Source organism: Perca flavescens, chromosome 12 (assembly GCF_004354835.1).
Source record: "Perca flavescens isolate YP-PL-M2 chromosome 12, PFLA_1.0, whole genome shotgun sequence".
NCBI classification, from domain to species: domain Eukaryota; kingdom Metazoa; phylum Chordata; class Actinopteri; order Perciformes; family Percidae; genus Perca; species Perca flavescens.
In genome coordinates this window covers 33,107,244-33,134,909 of record NC_041342.1, presented here as the reverse complement: position 1 = coordinate 33,134,909, position 27,666 = coordinate 33,107,244, and the positions used below count along the sequence as shown (strand labels likewise).

The window sequence follows — 27,666 nt, the reverse complement described above, 5'->3', positions numbered from 1 at the left end:
ACACGAGACAGACGCATACGCACACACACACACACACACACACACACGAGACAGACGAACACACACACACACACACACACACGAGACAGACGCATACGCACGCACACACACACACACACACACACACACGAGACAGACGCATATGCACACACACACACACACACACACACACACACACACACACACGAGACACACACACCAGACACGCACACCAGACAGACACACACACACGAGACAGACACACACGCATACGCACACACACACACACGAGACAGACGCACACGCATATGCACACACACACACACACACACACACACACGAGACAGACGCACACGCATATGCACACACACACACACACACACACACGAGACACACACACCAGACACGCACACCAGACAGACACACACACACGAGACAGACACACACGCATACGCACACACACACACACACGAGACACACACACCAGACACACACACACACGAGACCGACACACACACACACACACACACACACACAAACACACGAGACAGACACACATACGCACGCGCGCACACACACACACACACACACACACACACACAGACACACACACTGAGACACACACACCAGACAGACACACACACGACACACACAAGACAGACAGACACACACACAAACCCACGGCGAGAGCTGTGTGTGAAGCATAAATCAGTTTAGTTTTAATCTGTTTTGAACACGGTGTGGTTTTATTGGACGTTGATGTGCCGGACTTTGTGCTAAGCTAAGCTAAGCTAAGCTAACCAATCAGAACATGGAATAAAACGTTGGGCTATTTCTTTTAAAAAATGACCAGAAGTCCGTTTACACTAAATATCTCCGTGTTGGAGATCGTTTGGCCTTAAAAACCTGTTTGTTTTACACAAAATCAATTATTCTTTTACTTTAAAATGTTTAAGTGTTTTTTTTTTACCTCCGACTCCGTTTATTTGAACTTTGATCCTCATGTTCAACGTTAAACAAACTTTTTTTGTTTTGAGATTTTTTGGCGAGAAACACATCTCCAGTTTGAAGATGTGAATCAGTCATTTTTGGGTTTATTTTGACGTTGAGGTGAACAAATGTGAGACTCTGCACTTTGTTTTAGTTTTTTGAGAAAAAGAGGGAACGTTAGCGTAGCACGTAGCATGCTCATATTAGCTGCATCTAAGTCCCGCCCCCGTTGACCGCAATGGGCTCTTAATCTGGAATAAACGTGTCCGGTAGTGAACGGAGAGAGACTCGCTAAAGTTCAGATCCCGTTTGGATTGAGCCATGAATTACACACACGATGTGTGTCAGTTTACACGATGATTCAGGGAGGGAAGGAAGTCTCAGTTTAGTAAAACTGTTCAAGTGTCAGACTGGACATAGTCTCTCTGTCTGTGTCTCTGACTGCGTTTGTGTGTGTCTGTGTGTGTGTGCTTGTGCGTGTCTGTGTGGTACCAGGATGTAACGTTAGTGTCTGTGTGTTTGTGTGTGTGTCTGTCTGTGTGTGTGTGTGTCTGTCTGTGTGTGTTTATGTGTGTCTCTGTCTGTGTGTGTGTCTCTGTCTGTTTGCGTATCTGTCTTGTGTCTCTGTCTGTCTGTCTGTGTGTGTGTGTGTGTGTGTGTGTGTGTGTCTCTGTCTGTGATTGTGTGTGTGTGTGTGTGTGTGTGTGGGGTACCAGGATGTAACGTTAGTGTGTCTGTCTGTGTGTGTGTGTGTGTGTGTGTCTCTGTCTGTGTGTGTGTTTGTGTGTGTGTGTGTGTGTGTGTGTGTGTGTGTGTGTGTGTCTGTCTGTCTGTGTGGTATCAGGATGTAACGTTTGTGTGTGTGTGTGTGTGTGTGTGTGTGTCTGTCTGTGTGGTACCAGGATGTAACGTTAGTGTCTGTCTGTCTGTGTGTGTGTCTCTGTCTGTGTGTGTGTGTGTGTGTGTGTGTGTGTGTGTGTGTGTGTGTGTGTGTGTGTGTGTGTGTGTGTGTGTGTGTGTGTGTGTGTCTGTCTGTGTGGTACCAGGATGTAACGTATATTAATTATACGTTAATTAATTGTGCGAGACGAGACACTAAACAAAGGTTTCTTCACTTGCAAAATCATCTTTTTAAACTGACAAACATAAAGTGTGTAATTCATGGCTCAATTCAAACGGGATCTAAACTTTATTAGTCTCTCCCCCGGTTCACAACGGGACACATTTTCCCCCCCGAATTAAGATCCCACGAGGTCTACGGGAAGGGGGCGGGACTCAGCCTCTCGATAAGTCTGAGAGGAAAGCGAAGGAGGAAGAGGAGTCTGCTCAGACGCCACTGCTGTACACTGACATGAATTGTAATCCAGTTGTATAATAGTATATATTGTAGTATATTTGGACCTGTACAGAAACACAGATTGTTCAGTTCCTTTTTTTTTTTTTTGTTATTAACTTCTCTCTGGTTTGCTAATAAAATATCAATGATATACACGGCTTCGACATCGCTGTTTGCATGTGTGATGACTTTTCAAAACCCGACAATAATAATAAAATCACTTCCTTCACTTGTTTTTTGTATTTTGTCGTCACTGACAGGTGTGGTCTGTTCTCCTCTGAACGGTGTCTGTGAATGTTTGAGTTTTAAGATCATTTCTACAAGAATCAACCTGCAGAGAAAATTCAACTACACATCTGTTTATTGTAAATAATACAATATTATTATATAGAACTATATATTATTATATATAGAACTACTATATATTATTATATAGAACTATCTAAATTCAGAAAACTTAAACTGTGACAGTACAATCGTGTGTGTGTGTGTTTCTATTTGTGTGTATGTTGTGGATCACTACCTCACCTGTGTGAATGTGTGTGTCTTTGTGTCTGTCTGTGTGTGTGTGTATGTATGTGTGTATTTCTGTGTCTGGCTGTGTGTGTGTGTGTGTGTGTATTTCTGTCTGGCTGTGTGTGTGTGTGTATTTATGTGTGTGTGTGTGCGACCCGACACCGGATAAGCGGACGAAGATGGATGGATGGATGTGTGTGTGTGTGTGTGTATTTTTGTGTCTGTCTATCTGTGTGTCAGTCTGTCTGCCTGTCTGTCTGTGTGTCTGTCTCTGTGTGTATGTGTGTGTGTCTGTGTTTCTATGTGTGTGTATGTTGTGGATCACTACCTCACCTGTGTGAATGTGTGTGTGTGTGTGTGTGTGTGTGTGTGTGTGTGTGTGTGTGTGTGTGTGCTCTAATTGCAGCAATCGCAGAGTTTCCAGAGAGGGAATCTCAGGTGAGCTGTGAGGTAATCAGGATCTGGGACCGTAACTGCGTGGGTGTTTTTGGTCTAGATTGTTTTTAACCTTTTTAGTCAGCACCGTCAGTTTCCCTATATGTTATTAAACATTTCATATTATATTCAATATAGTATCAGATGTCCAATCCAATGCCTTCAAAAGACCTCCAGTGGCATCTTAATGTTAGATTACCACTACAGGTATCAAGATGTGCCTTTTCAGCAGTCTTTATTTATGTAAATATTATTATTATTAATTAATCAAGCTGCTGTATTGTTCAAAACTTTATGCAGATTCAAAACATTACACGGCAAGTTTTGATTATTGGGGGGTTGACCAGTGGTGTAGTCTACGTGATACGCAGTATTCCCACTAAGAAAGCTCCAGGATTTCCATATACCCGCTTAAAAATGACTAATGACCCACAACAACATACTTTCCATTTTAATTTTAGATATATTTTGAATTGTCATCTGTGTTTTTCTTCACATAGGCTAAATAAAGGGATTTCCACTGTAAATTAGTGAATAAAAGTGTATCCGAATGAAGGAAATTAAGTCTTTGATGCTCAAAACCCCCCAAAAGACCCCCCAAAAGGCAGATTCTGGCCAATATATACAGTATACCCACTACAATACATTAGACTACACCACTGGGGTTGACACCCCCCCCCCCCATCCACCCGTAAATTACACATATGCCTGTGACACACTGACCAAACAAGAGAAAACTTACCTCAAAGCTAATTGCACTGTGTTCAAACCGGGAACCGAGAGGAAAACGGAGCTCACGGTGTTGAGACTGAACGTGATCAGCACTAGGACCCAGAGCGGGAGCTGTCGGAGTCCTTGCAGTAAATATAGAAGCAGCAGCAGCGGGGTGTTGATCGGAGCAGTTTGGGGGTCACGAGCAGACCTGAACAGACCGGATCAGCCGGAACCGTCCCCGGTCTGCAGGCGCCAGCAGGAAGACCTTTTCCTCTGAAAACCCCGGAGACAGTTTATCTGCAAGGAGCCAGACGGCTGCACGTGAGTCCGTGTGTCCTTTAAGTGAGACGTTCACTGACTTCTGTAGGGTAGACTCAGTACAGTTGAGACACTCTTTGCGTTTTGATTTTTCACACAAAAATAGATACTGAAAAGAAGTGAATGTCCACATGACATTTCATTGGCTTGTAGACTAAGATATTATCAGTCAATACAATTGGGCAACATGTTTGTTGTAGCTACATTTGTAGGTTACCTGGAGATGTCTCTAAGAATCTGTCTGTTGTTGTATTATTATCTAATATCTTAAACTTGATATACTGCTGGTAAGGGCTGCTGCAACTAACCATTGCTTCCATTGTCGATTTTATCTGTGGATAATTTTATGGATGAATGGATTTGTTTTGGTTTTTAAGTATCTGTCCAGGTACCGGTATAAAAAACAAAACAAATATATCCATCCCTTACCGTGACTATAGCACTGGGAATCAGCAGAAGCCCTAGGAAACGATATTATTGTGATTTTAAACACGTTGCGTTATTCGGTGGTATATTGCAATTTATCACCTTTTCCCCCCAACTTCAAATTATGTCTCCAAAGGAGAACTTTGTCAACATCTGTTTTATATAAAAAGATCCATTTCAAAATCTACATATTTTAAATCTAGTGGAGTGAAAAAGTGGATTTGTTTTGTTTTGTTATTCTAGTACCAAAAAGTTAAATTATCGTGCAGTTAACCCTTGTGTTGTCTTCTCGTTGACCATGCAACTTTTGTCGTTTTTTTGGGTCAAAGTTTAAAATAAAAACCTTTTTTTTCTGTTGTTTTCGTGATGTTTTTCTCACTTTTTTCCAAGTTTTTTTGTCCCTTTTTCTGATGTTTTTCTGATTTTGCTAACGTTCTTTTATAAAAAAAAAAAAGTCTCGCAACTTGGTATAAAGTATGAGGAGCTGAGTACCTTGTTGTGCTAAACAGATTTTACTTTAACAAGAGAGTTTTAATATTCTTAATGTTTTATTATTTATTTAGTTATGTTATGATAAAAAATGTTTTCAAATGCTATCAAATTAAATAAAACACCCAAATGACCCGAGGACAACAGGAGGGTTACAATGACGTAGTATTATTCTCATGCAGTTAAGATAATAAAAGATCGATACAGTATTTCCACAGAAAATATGGCGACACTACGCTGTTTTATAACAATTCATATAATAATAATAATAATAATAATAAATTGAATTTATATAGCGCTTTTCATGGACTCAAAGTCGCTTATAACAACTGTTACGGTCACAACAGACAAACACTATTTAAAAGGTGACCATCAACATCTAATAACACCAAACCCGAGGGTAGTAAACGTAGATCAAAGTTTAATCACCAATTAACTACAATTAATTAAACCAAAACTACGGGAGTCTGGAGGTCTGGCCAAAATGAACAAAAGAAGAGAAGAAGCCTAGGCCAACCCATCAAGGGCCGTCGGACCCAGAACTCCCCCTAACTAAAGAGAGTAGACTAACTAATAACAAAACAAAGCTGCGAAAACTAGACTACCAGACATCAATCCTCAAAGCAATGAAACACAAAAGCAAAGATAACCAAACAACAAAAGACAACGATGATCCGTGCTGCTTCAATCTCTGATTGAGCTCTCTGTCTCCCAGCCTCTTATATCCAGGGGCGGGGCCCCCCTCAATCAGCAATCAGGCACACCTGAGATCAACAGAGGACAGAGAGCACGTAACACCCCCACCCTAAATTAGTGACTATTCTTTTTTTTTTTTTTTAAATGTACAAAAGAGAAAAATAAATATCACCAACAACACAACATAATTGAAACTGTGACAGTGCAATTAATGTTTTTCACATTTAAATCTGGTCATTTGTCAGACATTTAGGCCTACAGGAAGGAAGGAGGAAAGAGAGCAGGGCAGGGAGCAGGAAACAACAACTATCCTACATTACGTTATGGTTCTCCCCTCCCCTCCCTTTTTATGTTTGTTTACGCTTTGTTGTCCCGAAGTTTGGCATTTGTTTTGATGTTGTTTTACGGGTTGTGTTGTTTTTTTTGACCCACTGGACAAGTGAAAAACGTTTAACGTTTTAACGTTAACCCTCCTCTTGTCCTCGGGTCGAATCTTTATCAGAAAAGTGGGTTTCTTTCAACCAGATTTTCAGAAAGATAATTGTTCCACACAACGCTCTTCACAAGTAAAGTAAATGATCAGCCCACTACTTTCTTTAAATTTGGATTTTTTTATTAAATTTCATAGCATTAAAAAAAATAAAAATTATGAAAGAACATTGAAAAAAAGTGACAAAAATGTCTGCAAAAGCTTCAAAAACGTTGGGGGGAAAAACCCGCAAAAATGTGAAAAGGTGCAGAAACAAAACTGACAAAAACATCGAGGGGAAAAGCATTAAAGGTTTTTAAAAAGACAACAAAAATGTTGAAAAAAAAAAGTTAAAATTTTCGATTTCGAATTGTCGAAGGGAAGACAACACAAGGGTTAACAAACCAGTTGGAGTCGCCTAAACTATTAACCCTAGAGTTCTCTCTCTCGGTCTGACCTGGTTGCAGTTCCCCCGTGAGCATCAGCGAGTAAGGAAGCCTGCGAGGGTCAGTTCATCAGGATGCTGCAGCTGTGCAAAGTGACCCGCGCCCTGTTCATCAGTAACGCTCGCTCCGCCTGCAGCGACGAGCTGCTGCAGCGCGAGGCCGTGACGCTCTGCATCAACGTGTCCAAGCAGCAGCCGTTTCCCGCCGCCGCCGCCGTCTCCAAGCTGCAGATCCCCGTCTACGACGACCCCAACGAGGATCTGTACGCCCACTTCGACCGCGCCGCCGACGCCATCCAGAAGGAGGCGAACCGCGGCGGGCGCAGCGTCGTGTACTGCAAGAACGGACGCAGCCGCTCGGCCACCGTCTGCATCGCCTACCTGATGAAACACCGCAGACTGACGCTCGCCGAGGCGCTGCAGGTGGGTCACCAACGTCTCCGGTAAAACTCACACGTTAAAGGCACACTGTGTAGTGTTTGAAGTATTTTATTAGCTAAAGTCAAGGTGGGGAGTGAGCTTCGCTTCAGAACTCAAACCTCCTATGGCGCCATTTTGTTGCTACCTGGCCATCACCTCCCGTTAGCATCCCATTGACTCCCATTCATTCTGACGTCACTTTGACAGAGAATAACTTTACATCTGAAGCGTTTAAAGACTCTATTTGTCCATTGTTTATTTCTAAAGAAACACGACAATGTATAAAAGGCTCCATTACCTTGTAGCTCACGTTATGGCTCCGTAGCAGAACGCTTTTATAAAAATAGGCTAACGATTGGGTCATAACCACGAGACTTACTGTCACACAGTAGAGGAATTACCGTATAGTACAGGAGAAGCTCACAGGCAGTTTGGACTTCCATTAGCTGTTTAGGTTTAATTACTAATGTTAACTAGCATGTTAGTGATCAGTAATTACTAATGTTAACTAGCATGGTAGTGATCAGTAATTACTAATGTTAACTAGCATGTTAGTGATCAGTAATTAGCCTGTGTCTATGTTATCTCCTTACATATACCTACACTCTCCGTCTCTGTGAGATTGGGAATGATTGAGATTTCTCTCTCACAGCTACCAGAAGACTTCACACTTTCAGACACGTTGCTCATGTCACATCTACGTTGTCTCTCTCAGCTGGAGGCTGCTCAGTAACACTCAGCCAGCACCGGGAAAGAGACTTCTGATATCCTTCACTGGTCTCAGACCAGATCCATCCAGAGATTACATCTATTCAGTTGTATTTATGGAGTCAAATCTAACAGGACTTATCACAAGACACTTTACATGGTTACAGAGTCCAAACATTTCCCCCACAAGAGCAAGCATTTGGTGCTATAGCGGTGAGGAAAAACAGGGAGAAACCTCGGGAGAGAGAGAGAGAGAAATTAGCAAGTTTGTAAAAGTTATTTTCTGATAACGAAGCTATCAGCCGACCTGTAGTTATATATACATCTTCCCTTTATTAATCCCAGCAGTAGGGGGATTGTTTCAGCAGCAAAAGAAGAAAACAAATTGTTTAAATACACGAAAAGCTACAATGAAATAGAAGCTGAATAGAGGTTGAAGTGAAGCTGATAGCACTGAGCTGCCGCTCAGAGGTCAGACGTGTCCCTGAATGTTTAAACTGCAGCCGAGCGCCGAGTCTGCAGGAACTGGAGTCAGTCATGGTGTCTGTTACCAAGGTGACCTCGAGAAGAACGCTGTGTTCATGCTCAGAGGGACCGAACACAACACATCATAACAAAAATGTGAAACAATTCGCTGCCTCCGTGGGTTACAGCGCAGAACACAGCAGACTGACGATTTACAGGCCGACAGGATTGATTTTCTCTGACTGCTCACACTTCGTTGCTCAGTGTTTTAACAAAACTAATTAAACAACAAAAAATAGAAAGAAGACTAAATATGGCAAAAATAGCAGAAAACGACAAAAAGTCCAAGAAAAGATTTCTCCATCTTTCAATTTGTCTTCTTTTTTTTACTCAGTAACGTGATGAGATTTAAAATGTAGCAAAGTACATTACAGATTTAAAAAAAGTAAACATACACAAAACAATTACTTCTCAATTACAGTAACGTGAGTAATTATAATTAGTTAGATTAGATTAGATTAGATAATACTTTATTTATCCCACAATGGGGAAATTCACTTATTACAGCAACAGTTTTTCCACAATAAAAACAAACCAACAAACAACCGAACAAAGAAACAACAGGGAAACAAAAAAAAACACTGAATGAATGTAAAGTGGCATTATATAAAAAGTATTTAAGTAAAGTGAGGTGGCCATAGTGCAAAAAAAATACTGTAATGTAAGTAAGTAATTGACGTGAAATTAGATTGAAAAATATGTAATTACATAACAGCGAAAGTAATTAACCATAATATAAATTATATTTAAGTGTGACCATAATATAAATAATATTGAAAAAGTAAGTACTTGGAATGGAAAAGATATAAATACAGATAATAAGAAATATATACATAAAGCCATACTGAGTGGTGGGTGATTAGTTACTTTCCAGCTCTATTTTAAAATGAGCAGCCCAAGAGATTTATTGAAGTATAAAGTGTTCAGTTGATTCCTGAAGTCCGGGCCAGTGAAGGCATCTTTCTATGTTACACCTGCGAGGTGGATGGATTATCTTGGCAAAGGAGAAGTGCTCACTAACACAGATTTATGCTGTGTTCCAGACACAATTTTTACAATTTTTAGCATAACGTCCTCTGGATCCATTAAACAGATTTGTGAACAATATTTGAGAGAAATAGGCCTTTTGTGTACATAAAGAGTCTTAGGTCTTTGAGTTCAGCTCATGAAAAATGGGGGCAAAAACCAAAGTGTTGCGTTTGTAATTTTGTTAAGTGTATTTTCTTTCTTTCCTTCCAGAGACTACGGATGAAAACACTGTTGCGTGTTCATATGAGAGTGCACCTTCCCTTAATAAACCAATTAAAAAAGCATATTCATTAACACAGATTTATTTACTCGTTTAACGTGTTGCTGTTTGTTTTCCACAGAAAGTGAAGACGGCCCGTCACGAGATCGATCCGAACCCCGGCTTCCTGTCTCAGCTGCAGAGATACGAGCAGGAGCTGAAGAAGAGACGGAGAGGACAGACAGAGAGACAGACAGACAGAGAAAGAGACTGAGAGACAGACAGACAGACAGACAGACTGAAAGACAGACAGACTGATAGACAGACAGAGACTGACAGACAGAAAGACAGACTGAGAGACAGACGGAGAAATAGGACAGATGGACAGACAGAAAGAAAGACACAGAGACAGATAGACTGAGAGGACAGACAGACAGACAGACGGACAGACTTAGAGGACAGACAGACAGACAGACAGACAGACTGAGAGGACAGACAGACTGAGAGGACAGACAGACAGACAGACAGACTGAGAGGACAGACAGACAGACAGACAGACAGACAGACAGACAGACTGAGAGGACTGCCAGATGTCTTATTTACATGGAGTCTGGTGGAGATATGCTGGCTCTATACACGCTAAAAGTCCTGATTATTTACATGGAGTCTGGTGGAGATATGCTGGCTCTATACACGCTAAAAGTCCTGATTATTTACATGGAGTCTGGTGGAGATATGCTGGCTCTATACACGCTAAAAGTCCTGATTATTTACATGGAGTCTGGTGGAGTTTGGTGATGGTGATTTCGGGGCTGTTTCATGTTAAACTAAAAGGATCTTACTCTTTAGGGATCCTTTCCATAATGTTGTCAGACACTTAAAATAATAATCTGAGTCTGTCAGCTGCAACAACAGACCTTTTAGTGGATGCTGACTGATGCTGAACATTTGTTCATTAACGTTACATTACTCAGTTACTCAGACACAAAAACATGGGAAAATCCAGGTAAAAAAATAGCAAAGTTGCCCATTAATTTCACTGCTATTGAAGAATATTTGACGTGTGAAACACGTTATAACAGATTGTAGTGTTTGTGTTGCTGCGAATAAGAAAGAAGCAAATTCAATTTAAAGTTACTGTATGTAAAACAGCTAAAACAGACTGAATGAAATCTAGAAAAATAAAAAGACTGAAGACAATATTAGAGACAGTAACCTTAGGACTGAATATACACGTTAGTACCAGACAATAATCCACTTAACTTTAGTTGTACAGAACATAGTTCCAAAGTGCTTAAACAAATATTTAGTGTACTTAAAGAAACAAAGAACAAAAGTAGTTTAAATAACTATATAGATATAAAGTGAGTGTAAAATATGTGTTTTTATGTGATGTTTAAGAGAAAATGATGTAGTTTATTCTGCAGTTTTCGGTGCCATGACAGCTTTAGTGAAACCCGTAGACTTAAAAACTGTGACGAGCTTTTTTTAATTTAGTATATTTTTGTAAAGCAAATGTTGAGATTATGATCTAAATGTAGCGACAGTGTACGACGAGAAAAGGTCAGAAAAACGTTACAACTTCTCTCTCAAAAGCCGCAGAATTTACTTGAACTTCAGTCTTTTTTTCTGAACTTTAAACCCTTTGTTTTGTTTCTGTTAGGGATGCACCGAATCCAGATTTTTGGGGGTTCGGCCGAATACTGAATCCACTGGTTAAGATTCTGCTGACTCCTCGTCCCATCCTCAGTCCATGAACACAGTAAACACATGACTCAACTCGTATTCTTTCGGATGTTTCATACCAAATGTTGTAACAGCGGCCATGTTGTGTATAGTTTAGGGTCCTCGCCACCACCAGACAGATCAGCATCGCAAATTGAACATGTAGCTGGACATGAATGGCCTTCTTTTGACTGAAAGTGCTGCCAAACAACAACTTTTTCTGCTCACCAGTTCCATGTCCACTTTCTCACAGCCTGCTGCATTGAACGCTCCACCTACGTAAACACCTTCCCGTAATCAACGGCGCCATCATTACGGCGACCAGCGTAGCGCGCCTAGTGGAAGCGTAGGGTTCGGTTTGCTGGAAAAACATTCTAAGGTTTGGCAGAAACCAAACTCTGTCAAAAAGCCCAAATATTCAGCCGAATTCTGGATTCGGTGCATCCCTAATTTAAAACCCTTTGTTTGTTTTCTGGATCTGTTTGTTTGTGTGTGTGTGCGTGTGTGTGTGTGTGTGTGTGTGTGTGTGTGTGTGTGTGTGTGTGTGTGTGTGTGTGTGTGTGTGTGTGTGTGCGTCTGTTCTTTAAAAGATTATGGCTGCAGTTCCAGCTTCTACCTCGAGGTGGAGCCATGTCCACAGAAGATAAATGCAGTATTTTAAACACCGAGTCTGGAAGATGAATCTGAAGCATGTAAAAGATTAAACTCAACTCTTGGGTTTTCCTTGGGTCAAATTTGAGCCATTTTCATCTATTCTATATCAGAAATATGAGTTTCTTTCAACCAAATTATTACAACAATGACATTGATGGTTCGCTACAATGTTCTTCAGGTAAAATCAATCACTTGTATAATGTAGCATTTGGAAAAACATATATTTTGAATGGTTTCCTGACTAACCTTTGACCTTTAACTTTAGACCTCTGATCTTAACTATCAGACAAAATAAATCATAATTTCTGCAAAAAAAATAGGTATAATTTCACATAAATGAGGTTTGTTGATGAGTTTCAAGTATAAGTGTAAAACATATTAAACCAACACAAGTTGGTGTTAGTACTGCATAGAGGTGACCAAATCATTTTTACAAAAACGTGTGGAGTACAATACAGAAGATTAAGTTCCTTTACATAAATAAAGACATTTTCACAGTAAATTGATGCAGAAAAATTCCCCAGAATGCCGGAAATTAAGTGTTTGAGGCCCAAAATGTTATGAGTGACGACCCCCCCCGTTATAATGAAACGTTCTTCAAATGCTATCAAATTGAATATCCAGTCATCCATCCATCTTCGTCCGCTTATCCGGTGTCGGGTCACGGGGGGAGCAGCTCCAGCAGGGGACCCCAAACTTCCCTTTCCCGAGCAACATTAACCAGCTCCGACTGGGGGATCCCGAGGTGTTCCCAGGCCAGGTTGGAGATATAATCCCTCCACCTAGTCCTGGGTCATCCCCGAGGCCTCCTCCCAGCTGGACTTGCCTGAAAGCGATATTTTTTTCCCCACTATGGCCATGCCAAGACCCGCCCTTCAACAGCATTCACACACTACTATTGGCCAGGCGTCCATGCTTACAGGTACAGGTCCTATCCCCTGACCAATCCCCTAACCCTAACCTTAACCCCTCGAGGTCAAATGCCTAACCCCAACCAATCAAGCTGCTTCGTAGGGCTGGTCTTGGCGTGGCCATGGTGGGATTCGTAATTTTGCTGCCTGGAACACCTCCCTAGGGAGGCGCCCAGGGGGCATCCTTACCAGATGCCTGAACCACCTCAACTGGCTCTTTTCGACGCGAAGGAGCAGCGGCTCTACTCCGAGCTCCTCACCGATGACTGAGCTCCTCACCCTATCTCTAAGGGAGACGCCAGACACCCTCCTGAGGAAACCCATTTCGGCCGCTTGTACCCTTTCAAATTGAATAAAACACCCAAATTCAATGAAAGTAGTGAACTGATCATTTATTTTACTTGTGAAGAGCGTTGTATGGAACCATCCACGATGTATTTGTATTTGTGTTTTTCGAGGGACTGCAGATGTAAATTAGCCAAAGGCTAACTCTGGTGCAATGCATCAAATGGTCGCATTTATGTTTTAATTGCGCACTGTCCCTTTTAAATAAAATGTTATGTTATTTTTTTTTTTACAATTTGGTTGAAAGAAACCCAAAATTCTGATATAAACTTTTTGAAAATGGGTCAAATTTGACCCAAGGACACCAGGAGGGTTAAAAGTGAGTTTGCTTCAGCTTTGTGACGCAGAATTTTCCATCTGATGCAAGAGGCTTATTCAAGGTGTAGCTGTGTGTAAATGTATATAAACGCAGGAATTAGCAATAATGTACTGTAAATATGAGCATTTACGTCACTTACCTGAGTGGGTCAACAGGTTCTTTAGCTCTGAAATGGCCGACAGCACAAATTTTTAAAATACGATGGTCATTTTTCTAGAGTGTGTATCCTTTAAATCTTCAGTTTACTTATTTTAAAAAGTATTACGAGTCTCAGTTCATGTTCTATTTTGAATGCTTGTACACAGGATTCAATATTAGCACCATTTACCAGCCAAATGCTGTTAAAATATGTAAGTGGCAGGTAGATTTGCTTCACTTACCAGCCAACAACAATGTAGGGTTCTCATTATAAGCTTTGTGTGCAGCACCTGAAGCCGAACGGATCGAACTAAAAGACTTTTCAGATCTAATTATTTTTGTCGGACTTCTTTAGCTTTGATAGCTTAGATATGGTGGTAATAACGGTTCAAAATGATGTGACAAAGAGACGCAAAACTACCAAAAAGGACCAAAAAGAGACACAACACGACTACAGAGAGACACAAAATGTATTGGGGGAAATTTTTAAATTGAAAAACAACACATTTTCTTGAGGAAGGAAGCCTAAACCTTCCGTCAAATACACACACCTAAAGCGTGAATTATGGTCCTGCGGAGGCTCCACGGAGAGCTCTCGCTGTACTACTGTACGTAAGGGGCCTGAAGATTATACTTGTGCGTTGGTGTGTGCGTTGATCTCTTTAAGAGAATAACAGGGTCGGTGCGTGCTAGTGTGTTAGAGCGAGTGGAGAGTGACTGTGTGTGTGTGTGTGTGTGTGTGTGTTTGTATGTGTATGTGTGTGTGTGTGTGTGTGTGGTAGAGCGAGTGGAGAGCGAGACTGAGACACTGTTCCTCTCACTAGGACTCAAAGAGTCTCCCGTGTTCTTTCTGACCACGGTGGAAGAAGTTAACCCTCTCCTTGATTTCATGATGTTCGTGGAGAAGGAGAACCAGGATATGAGTCAGGGGAAATGCAACGATACTAAGCCACGGCTGAGCGACGTGTAGTTACATTTTCCGAGAGGTGACGTCAGGCTACGGCGTCGGGTCGCTATCTCCACGTATCTCCGTAAGTAGCCACGACGTAGATTTAATGCAGGACCATAAATCACGCTTTAGTCTTCCACAAACTTTGGGAAAACCCTGCGTTGGTGATCTTTTGTGTGGCTAAAAATGTAACATTCACTACAACAATCTGGCTCGTGGACAAACAGTAGGTTTTGATCCCTTGTTGTACTTTTACTTCAACATAATCTTCATAATTTATACTTTTGACAAGCCATCAAACTGTGGAGCCATAAGAGTGTCAAAAAGAATAATAAATATGTAAAAGAATAACAAAATAAATGTGGAAATATGAAAACCATAAAATATAAAAGCATTATTAAAAGAATCATTCATCCTCACATTTACATGTTCATTTAATTTCTGAATATTATCAATATTTTAAAAAATATTTATTTACTTTTTGCACATAAAATACTATAGTTGTTTTTGCTTCTTTATATTCTTTTTAATTAATTAATTAATTTATTTATTTATTTGGCTAGACAGTTGATTGACAGTTTGGCTCCTCAGGGAAAAATAAAAGAATACAAATAAATAAAAAAAAATTAAATTCTTTTATTTTTTTATTTGCAAATTTAAATGTTTTTTATTACTTATTTCCACATTTATTTACTTATTTATTCTTTATTTTCCTTTTCATATTTTCACATGTATTAATTATTTACACATGTATTTATTTAATTTATTTGTCTTCATATTCCCACATTTATTATCTTATTCTTTTGCAGATTTATTCTTTTTTTTTGGCATAAAATATAAAATATGTTAGATTTTACTGAACTTAGTAAATAAAAAAGGAAGAAAAAGACATACGCTCAGGTAAAAAAATATCAAGGTAACATTATCATCTAAATCTAAAGTTGATATGCAGAAAAATATAAATATATTAAATGTAGCAGCGGCAGCTTATTGTCAACGCAGGATAGAAAATATTCCAACAGCTTTGGAGACTAATGATCAGGATCCTGATTGTTCTGCGTGATTCCAAAATGTCATTTTAAAATAGGGCTGGGTTAAAATAATAATTTCTCCGATTAAAATCTGATATTGATTAATAATGACTAATAAATGAATGAATGAATAATAATTAATAATAATTAACACTCAGCTCATGAGACGAGACGACATGAGATGTTTACACTATTTTAAAGAAAACTGTACCAAGAGAACCAAGGTTACGTAGCGTAACCAAGCGTTTCATTGCAGCAGTAAACAAGGAAGGATTTATGACCATTTGACCAGAGAACGAGAGAGAGAGAGAGAGACAGAGAGAGGGAGAGAGAGGGAGAGACAGAGAGAGAGAAAGAGAGAGAGACAGGGAGAGAGAGAGAGACAGAGAGAGAGACAGAGAGAGAGAGACAGAGAGATAGATAGCGAGAGAGACAGGGAGAGAGAGATAGACAGGGAGGGAGAGAGAGGGAGATAGAAAGGGAGAGAGGGGGCATTGTAACTTAAACTTCTCTTACCTGATTGATACCAAATCATAAATGTAATCAAATTGGGACTTTGTAAAACAGAATCAAATAGTTTTTTGGGGAAATCATCAGTGGTACCCAGCCCTGTTTTAAAGCTGCTGATGTCTGATTATTCAGCAATACTGTGAATAACGATGTCTCTTCTCAGAGACTCGATGTTGGTAATGAACAGTGTTTCAGGTTTATGTCTCGTCTTCTTTGTTGTGGTGCTGAATTATTAAAAGCAATAATAGAAACTAGAAGCTGATGTCTTTATAAACCATGTCAGACCTCGTTATGTATCTCCGCTGTGTGAACCGTGTGCAGCTACTGTTGTCATAAAGTCATACCTAAGTATGAACACACAATGCTGACTCTGCTGCTGTGTTACTGTTGTCAGTTTAAATTCTTGAAAAATGAAATAAAGTTGTGTGTTTATAGAGCGATCATCTTTGTGTGATCTGTGAAGTTTTGCAACATGATCATAAATTTCCTTTTTCTCTGTTTTGATTGGTTTATCTTAGGAGGGTGAGGTGTAGTGAGAAAGATTATTTTCATTGTCGATTAATCTGCCGAGTATTTTCTTGATTTATCGTTTTGGTTAAAAATGTCGTTCCCAGTTTCTCAAGCTGATGTCTTTATCAGGGGTGTCAAACTCAATTTCGCTAAAGGGCCACACTGGAAAAAGAGAATCGCATCAAGGGCCAGACATGTATAGTTTATTGACATGCTTTTATTTAATCGAAAAAGTAAAATATCTTTGACTCAATTACTGCATGTCTCATATAGTCTTCTCTCTTACAGTTTGATCCACATAAAGCCCTGAAAAAGTCAGCAAAAAAGTTCCAAAGCCATCCTAGAATTTAGCAAATCAAGCAAAACTGATTACATTTTCTAAGTAGGCTACCACCCAGCTGACTCACACCAAGCTCTTCCACAGCCTGAGTATGCAAACTCTTTGCTTCTGGGGGAATTTCTGAGTCTCAAAGTTGGCAAATTTGCCAAATTCTGCTTTGAGTATTGCGTAATTGCAAGTTGAAAAATGGAAAACAAGGTGGGCAAAAATGTATCGTTGTCAATAGAAACAGTTGACTAAACACGGGCATCTGTCGGAGCTGCAGCATTCATTTGTGCTCAAACTGCAGACTCTAGCTACTGTGTCTCCCTCTCTCAAACACCACACCCTAATGACATACCAAATGTCAACATTCTCTCTCTCTCTCTCTCTCTCTCTCTCTCTCTCTCTCTGTTCAAATTAATATTAATAATAAAATAAAAATAAAAATAATTAAATGTGAATATTTTCTAGTTTATTCTCTCCTCTGTGATTCGTTAGTTGCAGCTCTACTTAAAGGTGCAGTAGGTAAGTCTTACAAAACTAAATTTCTGTCATATTTGCTGAAACTGACCCTATGTTCCAGTAGAAATACATGAAGCAGGTCATTTAAAAAAAATAAATCTGTACTTGTATCTGCACCTGTAGTGCAATTTGCAAAAATCCACAACTCCCTGTTCAGATGCACCAATCTGGGCCAGGGGGGTGTGTCTAACTGTGTGTCATGCACACGCATGCATTCTCCCTTGTGGGGAGGAGGGGCTTAGGAGACCGTTTTGGGCTTCAGTGGAAAGGGAGGAGGGTCTAAGAAGTTGTCAATGTTAAATTTTTTGGGCTAAGTCCTGGATCTTCACAATCCTACCTACAGCACCTTTAAGTGTGAATATTTTCTAGTTTTTTCTCTCCTCTGTGACTCGTTAGTTGCAGCTCTACTTAAACATAATGACACTTTGCGTTGACAAAGGAAACCGAAGCGTCTTGAGACAGAATCATTTTATTCATAAAGCGTGTTACATCCCTACCAGTCGGGATCGACCGCTGTGGGTCGAGGCGGTTCTGACATGCAGGGGTTCCTGTGGGTGTGGAGTTTTGTCCCATTCTTCACGAACTTTGGTGATCCACTCGTTGTAGTTGGACACCTTGGTGTAGACGCCCAGCTTGTCCAGACGGCCGCAGCCCTCGCCCCAGGACACCAGGCCGAGCAGGAACCACGTGTCCCGGTACAGAGTGACCATCGGTCCGCCGCTGTCCCCCTCGCAGGCGTCCATCTTCTTTCCCAGCACCCCGGCGCAGAGGACGTTGTCGGAGATGTTGTTGGACATCTGGCGGGCGCAGAGGCTGTGGTCCACCAGCGGGATTTTGATGATGTTGAGCACCGAGCTCATTTCAGTGCGGTTAGGGTCGTCTTTGCCCCAGCCGGACACCACGGTGAGCGTGCCGTTCAGGTGGAGCACCCGCTCCGCCATCTGGCGTCCCGGCAGACAGACGGGGACAATGTACTTGGACAGGGGGGCGGGCGTCTTCAGGCGCAGCAGGGCAATGTCGTTGTCCACCCTCTCGCTGTCGTAGTTTGGGTGTTTGAAGGCCTTCTCCACCTTCAAGGTCACCTCGGTGCCTTCGTCTTTGAAACGCAGGTAGTCGCCTGAAGATACCGATACAAGGTCAAGGTCAATGTCAACTTTATTATCCCACAAGCGGAAATTCATGTGGTCATTCATTACGCACCCTTGAGACAACATATTCTCTAAAAACATAGACACCACAGACAAACAAATAAACATGTTTAGAGAAGAGAGTAACAATACTACAGGAATGACAAAGACATAAATGACAAAGACAATCCGACATCTGATGTTTACGAAACCTTAAAAAAAGGAAAAAGACTAATATTTTCAGGTAGCTAAAAATGTAAACAAAATAATAACAAAAAAAACTAGTGCCTTTAAATCTTTACTTTAGTTTTACTAGAGATGGTCTGATACCGATACCTGAACTTGCATATCGGCAATACCGAGATGGATGTGATATGATTTCTAAGCTCTTAATGTGGGAACGCAAACCAAAACCAAATGGAAAATGCAACAATGCTGCAACTTAACCACCGAATTGCAACGAGTCTAATGAATAGGGATGTACCGAATCCAGATTTTTGGGATTTGGCCGAATACCGAATCCACTGGTTAAGATTCTGCCGAATGCGAAATTGAATACTAAAAGCTCCCATCCTCAGTCCATTAACACAGTAAACACATTAATGAAGTAAACAATGTCCACAGCCTCTAAAATAGTTAAATGTAACAACTTCATGTTGAATTCACACTCTCTTTTCACATTGTAGGAAAGCACATTGCCTACCAGTGTATGATGAGGGCATGTTGGGGGGTGAAATTAGAAAGCTAACGTTGGCTAACGAGCAGCAGCCGGCCGTTCGGTCGCTCCGCTCCCGCTGTAGGGAGACTCATTTGCCGAGAGAACGGCTGACAGCCCGGGAGAGGCACTGTCTGGGTAACATGTTTTTAGCGGTGACTGTCCCAGGGGCGTAGCACAAGACCCTGGGCCCTATGCAAAGGTAGTCCTGATGGGCCCCCATGTTCCTCAACACCCCCCACCCCCCAAACAAAATAAAAAAAATTATAATAATCGGACCTCTGTACACATGAATCTGTAGGCCTATATGTTTATAGGGTAATAACTATTAACTGTAATGCTTGGAGTAGCCTGATAACACACATTTCAAACCTCCTTTCTCAACATTCTCTAGCCTACTTTACTGTGGTTACTACTACATTTTGTTTGTTGTTTTCTCTGTACCTTTACTTGCCAGCCTGCGTACTATGGTGTCTCTCTGATCATCTGTTAATTTATTTGGCCATAGTCCTGGATCCTCTGGCAAAAACTGGTCTGCACTGCTCTGCCTACTTTCCAGTTCCTCAGTTCTCATTTCCACACTGTGCTCAGAGCAACACTCGTGCTCCCTGCTGTCTTCACTCCCATCATCCTCAATCAGATGTTCTCTATTATCTTTCTCTGTGAAGGATACATTTGATATTAATCTCTTATCCTAATTGTAACATAATATAATAAAACACACTAAGATGTTAGTGTTACTTAACACCTTTCAGTCAAAATGGCTAAACATGGTTTGCTCTAATTTTGATATAAGCTCACCTTTTCTCAAATCCAAAGAGGAGGATAAGGTGTCTGTTGCTACTCCACTCCCTGGTGGGACAGTTTCTGAAACTGAGGACCTTGTGTTTCACAATGTTAACATCTGCTTCTACTAAATCTGACATAACTATAATGTTAACATGATATGTATCCACCGATGAGCTACCAAGCTACTTATGACACTGATTAGCCTATTATTGCTAATTATAGACATTATAGCCTATTAATTTAAAATTAAACATGTTTTAAATTAGGGTATTGCAATGGTGTGTTATATGCAAACAGCATTGCTAGTGTAGTTTATTTATTTAGCCTTTACCTCAGATTACATGTATAACCAAATTATCATTTGAAAGTGTATGTTCTGCTCTTTCAATGGGTTGTCTCAGTTCGTTTTTAGCACTAACAGTCACGGAGATATTCAAGCAGTTTAGCACCATGGATTTGTTTTTCTAGTTTGTGCTCACCTTTCTTTGAAAAGAAGTCAGTTACCAATTGTTTCCCCTCATTTTGTTTTCTCTCCTCCTGTCTTTCCTTTCTTTTTGGTAGCCTGATTTGGCTTTCTTTGAGAATTTCTACAGCAGAAGTTCGCCTCCACCAGATGCGCAACTGAACAAACATAAATAAAATGCATGCAGATGGACTAAACCATTTGGCGGATGAGACCTTAGATAGTCTTTTTTGTATACAAAATGTAGTCATTCAATCAACTAAGTTATTCAGCCAATACACAAACTTTACATTTCATCTGACATGCATTAGGAAATTTAATTAGGAAATGAACATATCCAGGTGAAATAAAATATATTCCAGACTTTTCAAGGGCCCTCTCTCCCCTTGGGCCCTGGTAATCAGTCCGATGCCCCTGGACTGTCCTTCCTTTGCCGTACCTGAAGTTGCTGCATTCTGGCTGCTGTCTGGAGATTCCTTCATGCACAACTCGTATTCTTTAGATGTTTCAGACCAGATGTTGTAACAGCGGCCATGTTGTATATTGTTTAGGTTCCTCGCCACCACCTTTTTCTGATCACGAGTTCCATTTTCACTTTCTCACAGCCTGCTGCATTGAACGCTCCACCTACCTCCACATTACTACAATTTGGTTGAATGAAGCGCGGGGTGTCAGGCTTTGGCTACACACTGGCTGCCTGGACAGAGCGGGGGGGGGATGACACCGTTGCAAATGCGATGATGATTGGCTGGGTGGGCGGATGCCCTGCTCATGCTGTCTCACTGCACGCTCTGACTACCACTAAACACAAGACAGCGACAATGGAGACGAAATTTAAAGGTTCTCGACCTGGAAGTACCGGCACTACTTCTTGCTCATTGAAATTAAAGGCAAGCAACTTGAATCTTATCCCAGTGAGGCCTGAATTTATTCACAATTATATAAAAAAATGTATTATGTGTGTTTCTGGCTCCAAGCTGATGCTAAATTAAATTGAGATTGTTAATTTGTCTATAGCATATAGAATAGATATAAATTTAGGTATGATGCAAATTAGCGACAACAGGCATTATGGTAAAATTCTTTACAAAATGGTAAAATTAATTAAACACATTTTCCCATCTTAGATATGTAGATTTTATTCATGTCACAAAGTAATTGACAAATAAATGAATCTTGAGGACAGCAAGAAAGAAAACACTCTCCTACTCCCTAAAATTGACAGTAGTCTTTTTAGGGTTAGGGTTAGGGGTTAGGGTTAGGGGTTAGGGTTAATTTCGCTTCTGTGAACCGCATGTAGTTCCCACTCCGACCGGTTTTACGAGAAACCAGTGCGTGCAAAAGGTTCCTAGGTATGTATCGAATGTAAACAAACCTGCATTGGGGGGAATACACACGCTATCTCGCCTGCAGTCAGAATGGAAGGGGTTTGATGCAAATTAGCGACAGTCGGCGTTAAGGGATTAAGAAGCCCCTCACATCAACGCATGCTTAAACCTCACATCAACACATGCTAACACAACACTTGTTGCTGCTGCTAACCCAAGCCCAAATGCAGCTAGCGTGAACTCCAGCAAAGGAGACGGAGCCACTCTGTTAAAACAAGCAACGCTCGATTTTTTGGGTCAGCAACATCTTTGAAGTTAAAGACGTTATAGGACATAATAGTGTTATAGAACATAAAAAAATAACGTCAGTTACTTTGCTGAGTAACTAATTACTTTTACAATGTGGTAACTGAGTTACTAACTCAATTACTTTTTGGGAGAAGTAATTTGTAACTGTAACTAATTACTTTTTTAAAGTAAGATGACCAACACTGATGATGTTGTCCTGAATAGTGTTGCTGAGTGTGATGTCAGCAGAGTGAACGCTCACCCAGTCGTACTCTGAACCAGAGGTTGTTTTCGAGGCAGTGAGCGGCGGTCAGCACCCAGCTTTCATCGATGAGGACACCTCCGCAGTGGAACTTCCCTCTGGCGTTCAGTAACAGCACCTGCACAAACAAAAACACACATTTACATTCAAATATAAACTTTTTAAAAGCACTGAAAACTTAAGTTTTACATTTATTCTCTGTAACCTTCTATACTCGTAACAAAATGAGAAAATTAGAAGTTTGAAAAGGTTTATTTTTCAATGATAATTCTGTAAAACTCAGTCAATCGGATTTATCGCGACTGGGTGGTTGGATGAGTTACCTGCCAGGGATTCTCGCCCTTATTCCCAACCTCCCCTCCCATCACCCAGGGCAGCAGGCCTTCCTTCTGTTTGGAATATGTTGACTTGTCGATCAGCAGCTGTCCACAGGACGATTGACCTGGGGAGGGGGGGGGGGCAGACAGAGACATACACAGAGACAGAGAGACACAGGGACAGATAGAGAGAGAGAGACAGAGAGACACAGAGAGAGAGACACACAGAGAAACAGACAAAGAGAAACAGACAGAGACAGAGAGAGAGAGACAAAGGGAGAGAGACAGAGAGAGAGACAGAGAGAGACAGAGACACAGAGAGAGAGAGACAGAGAGAGACAGAGGGAGAGAGACAGAGAGAGAGACAGAGAGAGAGACAGAGAGAGACAGAGGGAGAGAGACAGAGAGAGAGAGACAGAGAGAGACAGAGACACAGAGAGAGAGACAGAAAGGAGACAGAGAGAGAGAGAGACAGAGAGAAAGACAGAGAGAGACAGAGAGAGAGACAGAGAGAGAGACAGAGAGAGAGAGACAGAGAGAGACAGAGACACCGACCAAGAAAGACAGAGACAGACAGAGAGAGAGAGAGAGAGAGAGAGAGAGAGAGACTTTCTTCACTTGCAAAACCATCTTTGAAACTGCCGAACATCTTTACCAGAAAGATTTATTTGTGAAATAAGTTCCTCTCGTCATGCACACGTGGGAAACGATAACCTCACGAGATCAAGGCAGCCGCTGGTTTGAGACACAGGCAGCACAGTTGCTTTTCACCAACTGCAAGACCCAGGCGGACCCAGGGGCATGCTGGGAAACGCCTGACTCTCAGCTGAACTAACGAGTGATTGGTTCAGAATGGATTCAACACGATGACGTTTTATATCAACTTGAATCGGAGGGATTTTAGCTGCTATTTGTCTGATTTAAAGGCTTATTCTGTACAGAACACATGTTCTGTGTGGCTGATAGTTATGTTTAGAAGTCACGTTTAGAAACCTAAATTAAATTAGGGATCATCTACAGTCTGTTGCAACAGATCAGGTCTTAATAAAAACAACTGGAGACTGGTGGTGTACAAGTTGACCTAACAGGATGTGAGTGTTTTTGATCTATCTGCAGTACAGGCCAAAAGTTTGGACACACTTTCTCATTCAATGCGTGAACATGGTCAGCAGCAGACTCAGAGAGCGTCTCGGTCTCATCACCGGAGAGTCTGTCTCTAGAATTCATCTGCTCACGTCAGCTCCAACATGTCCCAGTCACAGTAACAACCTGCACGCAAACTGATCCACAATACAACACATATAAACACAACATGTAACCCGGATACACACACACACACACACACACACACACACACACACACACACACACACACACACACACACACACACTTTTGGCCACCAAAGAAAACAGGGACACCTCTTTTCCTTTCTGCATTTTTTTTAATTAATTAATTTCTTAAACTGCACTACAGAGATGTAACGAGACATTCAACTTACGATATAATTCACTATTTAAAGTTCACGATTATCTTTCAACAGAATGAGCTGCAGTACAACCTAAATTAAATTAGGGATCATCTACAATATGTTGCAACAGATCAGGTCTAAATAAAAACAACTGGAGACTGGGGTACAAGCTGATATATGGGTCTGATAACATTTTATTAAATCGGAATCTATCTATCTATCTATCCATCCATCCATCCATCCATCCATCCATCCATCGGCCAAGGTCTTATGTTGGTCCACTGGAAGGAGAGGGACTTCCCCTCTCTATACCTGATCTCAGCTGCTGTCTGCGCAGTAAATAAACCAAACATTTGCTCACCTTTCGGGGCACATTTCTTGGAGTCGTCGAGCAGTTTGTATCCGCTCACGCAGGTGCAGGTCCTCGTCAGGCCGTCCTCGCTGTCCGAACACTCGTGGTCACAGCCGCCGTTATCCAGCGAGCAGTTAGTGGCCGTTTGAGCTGAACAGACAGTTATACACATTCACACTTTCAACCGAATGTTCCTTTATTTCACTGTGATGAGAAACTCAAATCTCTGTTGGACTGTTGGTCAGACACATTTGTCACAAATGACACATTGAAGATGTTTTGAAAAAATGAAAATCTATCACCCACGCTGGTCGCAGTATTTGCCTTCGTATCCTTGGTTACAGCGGCAGGTGTAGTCTTGGCGCTGATCCACACAGGCTCCGTGAACACACATGTTGGCGTTACACTGGTTCCCATCTGAAAGTCACAGTCACATCAACATGAATACATTTCCCAAAATGCCCTGCAGGCGGCTGCTCTGACACCACCTGTCCACGCGGGAGAAACCAGTTTGCTCACAGACAGAGAGACAGATAACAACAGAGGACTCAATGCTTAAATCGTTTCCTGTGTCCACACATACACTCACCTAAAGGATTATTAGGAACACCTGGTAAATTTCACGTTAATGCAATTATCTAATCAACCAATCACATGGCAGCTGCTTTCTATGCATTTAGGGGGGTGGTCCAGGTCTAGACAATCTCCTGAACTCCAAACTGAATGTCAGAATGGGAACGAAAGGTGATCTAAGCAACTTTGAGCGTGGCATGGTTGTTGGTGCCAGACGGGCTGGTCTGAGTATTTCACAATCTGCTCAGTTACTGGGATTTTCACGCACAACCATTTCTAGAGTTTACAAAGAATGGTCTGAAAAAGGAAAAACATCCAGTATGCTGCAGTCCTGGGGGGGGGGATGCCTTGTAGATGCTAGAGGTCTGAGGAGAATGGGCCGACTGATTCCAGCTGATTGAAGATCAACTTTGACTCAAATGACTACTCGTTACAACCGATTTGTGAAGCCACAACACGAACAACCTTGAGGCCGATGGGCTACACCAGCAGAAGACCCCACCGGGTACCACTCATCTCCACTAAAAATAGGAAAATGAGGCTACAATTTGCACGAGCGCACCAAAATTGGACAGTTGAAGACTGGAAAAATGTTGCCTGGTCTGATGAGACATTCAGATGGTAGAGTCAGAATTTGGCATAAACAGAATGAGAACATGGATCTGTCATGCCTTGTTACCACTGGGCAGGCTGGTGGTGGTGGTGGTGGTGTCATGGTGTGGGGGATCCCTTTCACCTTCAGAACTGCTTTCATTCTTTGTGTCATTGATTCAACAAGGTGCAGGAAGCATTCTGTAGAAATGTTGGCCCATATTGATAGGATAGGGTCAAACACGGTATCAGTATGGTGTTCCTTTAGGTGAGTGTATTTTGGTCATACAGGTGGGTAAATACAACAAGACAACATCATCATCTGTTTTTAACGCTCCGCGTTTAAACAACATAACACGAAGGGAACAGGAGCTGACTTTAGACTTAAAGGACAATTCCAGCGCAAAATGAACCTAGGGGGTTAATAACACGTGTACGAGTCGACTCTGGGACATGTTTTCATGCTAATCGAATGTGACCAGTTTTAGCGCAAAGTGGTAATTAGCTTATAATGCTAGTAGTCGGGGCACAAGTCTTTAAAATCTATCTTTTTGGTACCCATGTGTTGTTAAGCCCTAGGCTCATTAATTCTCCTTTATTGACTCACCGATGTACGCCGTCCAGAACTCCAGCTGTAAACACACAAAAACAAGACGTCAGTGATGAAACTCGTCCCAACAGCTCTGCAACGACAACATGAGTTGCTGGTCGACCGCTGCCGTAGAAACTAAAACCTGCAAGAGTTTTGGTCATCTTTTTTGACATTTATGTGGCTTCCCACGATGTTTTTGTCACTTTTTTCAACGTTTGTTGACTTTTTTTACATTTGTGTCACTTTTTTGTCGCTTTGTTTGACATTTGTCACTTTTTTTACATTTGTCACTTTCTTCGACATTTTTGTCACTTTTTTGGTCACTTTTTTTGTTATTTTTTTAACATTTATGTCACTTTCTGACATTTTTGTTATTTGTTTTGATGTTTGTTACTTTTTTTACCGTTCTTTTATCAATAGTTTTTTCTTCAAATGCTATAAAATTGACCAAAACATACAAATTCAATGAAAGTAGTGAACTGATTATTTATTTAACTTTTTTTAACAATTTCTTTGGACAATTTGTTTGAAAGAAAACACAAATTTCTGATATGGAAACTTTTTGAAAATGGGTCAAATTTGACGCGAGAACAACAAAAAAGTTAAAACCTGTTAAAACCTGTGCGATACTTCGGAAAATTGGTCAGCAATGATGTGAAATATATAAATAATTTGTATATCATGTTTTCGTGAATAAGAGAAACCTTTAACTCAAACATAAAAACGAGAATTACCTTTGGGTTGCAACACAAACAGACTTACTGTCGCTTCCCTGGTTAGGAAAATCTCTCGGGCTTCTTCAAAGTTACATCTTTCCTCCACACATTCGCGCTCCATCGAAGGTGGTTTCAGCTCCTCCAGGAAGGAGTTGGCCCGGCGAGAGCGGAGCAGCATGTGAGCCTTCGGGGCATCCGAGAACACTGACAGACAGAGGGAGGTGAGTCTCTTGCTGTGTAATTTATTTCTCATTATTCTGAGATTAAACCTGAATAGAAAATGTTTTAACTTTCAAATCTGAAGTCATTATATCCTCGTGTTTCTTATTTTTTTTTTATTGACAGCTTCTGTGATTCAATTAAGTGTCAGGTAAACTCACAGCAGAGTCTGATAACACGATATTTATAGGCTCAAACTACATTTTGGTTCATGGAAATTTTGGTAAATGTAAAT

At 41.0% G+C, this 27,666-nt stretch overlaps 2 protein-coding genes across 2 annotated transcripts; one reads left to right on the top strand and one right to left on the bottom strand.

The window, feature by feature from the left end:
* The first annotated feature begins 4,139 nt into the window (after positions 1 to 4,139).
* dusp28 (dual specificity phosphatase 28) lies at positions 4,140 to 16,802 on the top strand. The gene is made up of 4 exons (XM_028594381.1): positions 4,140 to 4,291; positions 6,836 to 7,236; positions 9,837 to 9,960; positions 16,795 to 16,802. Exons 2-4 carry the CDS (start codon positions 6,889 to 6,891, stop codon positions 16,800 to 16,802), a joined length of 480 nt encoding a protein of 159 aa, XP_028450182.1. The 5' UTR covers positions 4,140 to 4,291; positions 6,836 to 6,888.
* Positions 16,803 to 18,083: 1,281 nt separating this feature from the next.
* Positions 18,084 to 27,465, bottom strand: proca (protein C (inactivator of coagulation factors Va and VIIIa), a). Its single transcript, XM_028594380.1, has 7 exons — positions 27,259 to 27,465; positions 26,512 to 26,536; positions 25,047 to 25,157; positions 24,750 to 24,890; positions 22,926 to 23,044; positions 22,603 to 22,720; positions 18,084 to 18,747 (listed from the first exon to the last, which is right to left on the bottom strand). Exons 1-7 carry the CDS (start codon positions 27,463 to 27,465, stop codon positions 18,116 to 18,118), a joined length of 1,353 nt encoding a protein of 450 aa, XP_028450181.1. The 3' UTR covers positions 18,084 to 18,115.
* Between the last annotated feature and the right edge of the window lie 201 nt (positions 27,466 to 27,666).

Coding starts and splice junctions, on each gene's coding strand:
- dusp28 (XM_028594381.1), top strand. CDS start 6,889: ATGCTGCAGCTGTGCAAAGTGACCCGCGCCCTGTTCATCAGTAACGCT. Junction 7,237..9,836: donor CGCTCGCCGAGGCGCTGCAG/GTGGGTCACCAA, acceptor TGTTTTCCACAG/AAAGTGAAGACGGCCCGTCA.
- proca (XM_028594380.1), bottom strand. CDS start 27,465: ATGAGAAATAAATTACACAGCAAGAGACTCACCTCCCTCTGTCTGTCA. Junction 26,537..27,258: donor TCCTAACCAGGGAAGCGACA/GTAAGTCTGTTT, acceptor GTGTGTTTACAG/CTGGAGTTCTGGACGGCGTA. Junction 24,891..25,046: donor AGGCAAATACTGCGACCAGC/GTGGGTGATAGA, acceptor CTGTCTGTTCAG/CTCAAACGGCCACTAACTGC.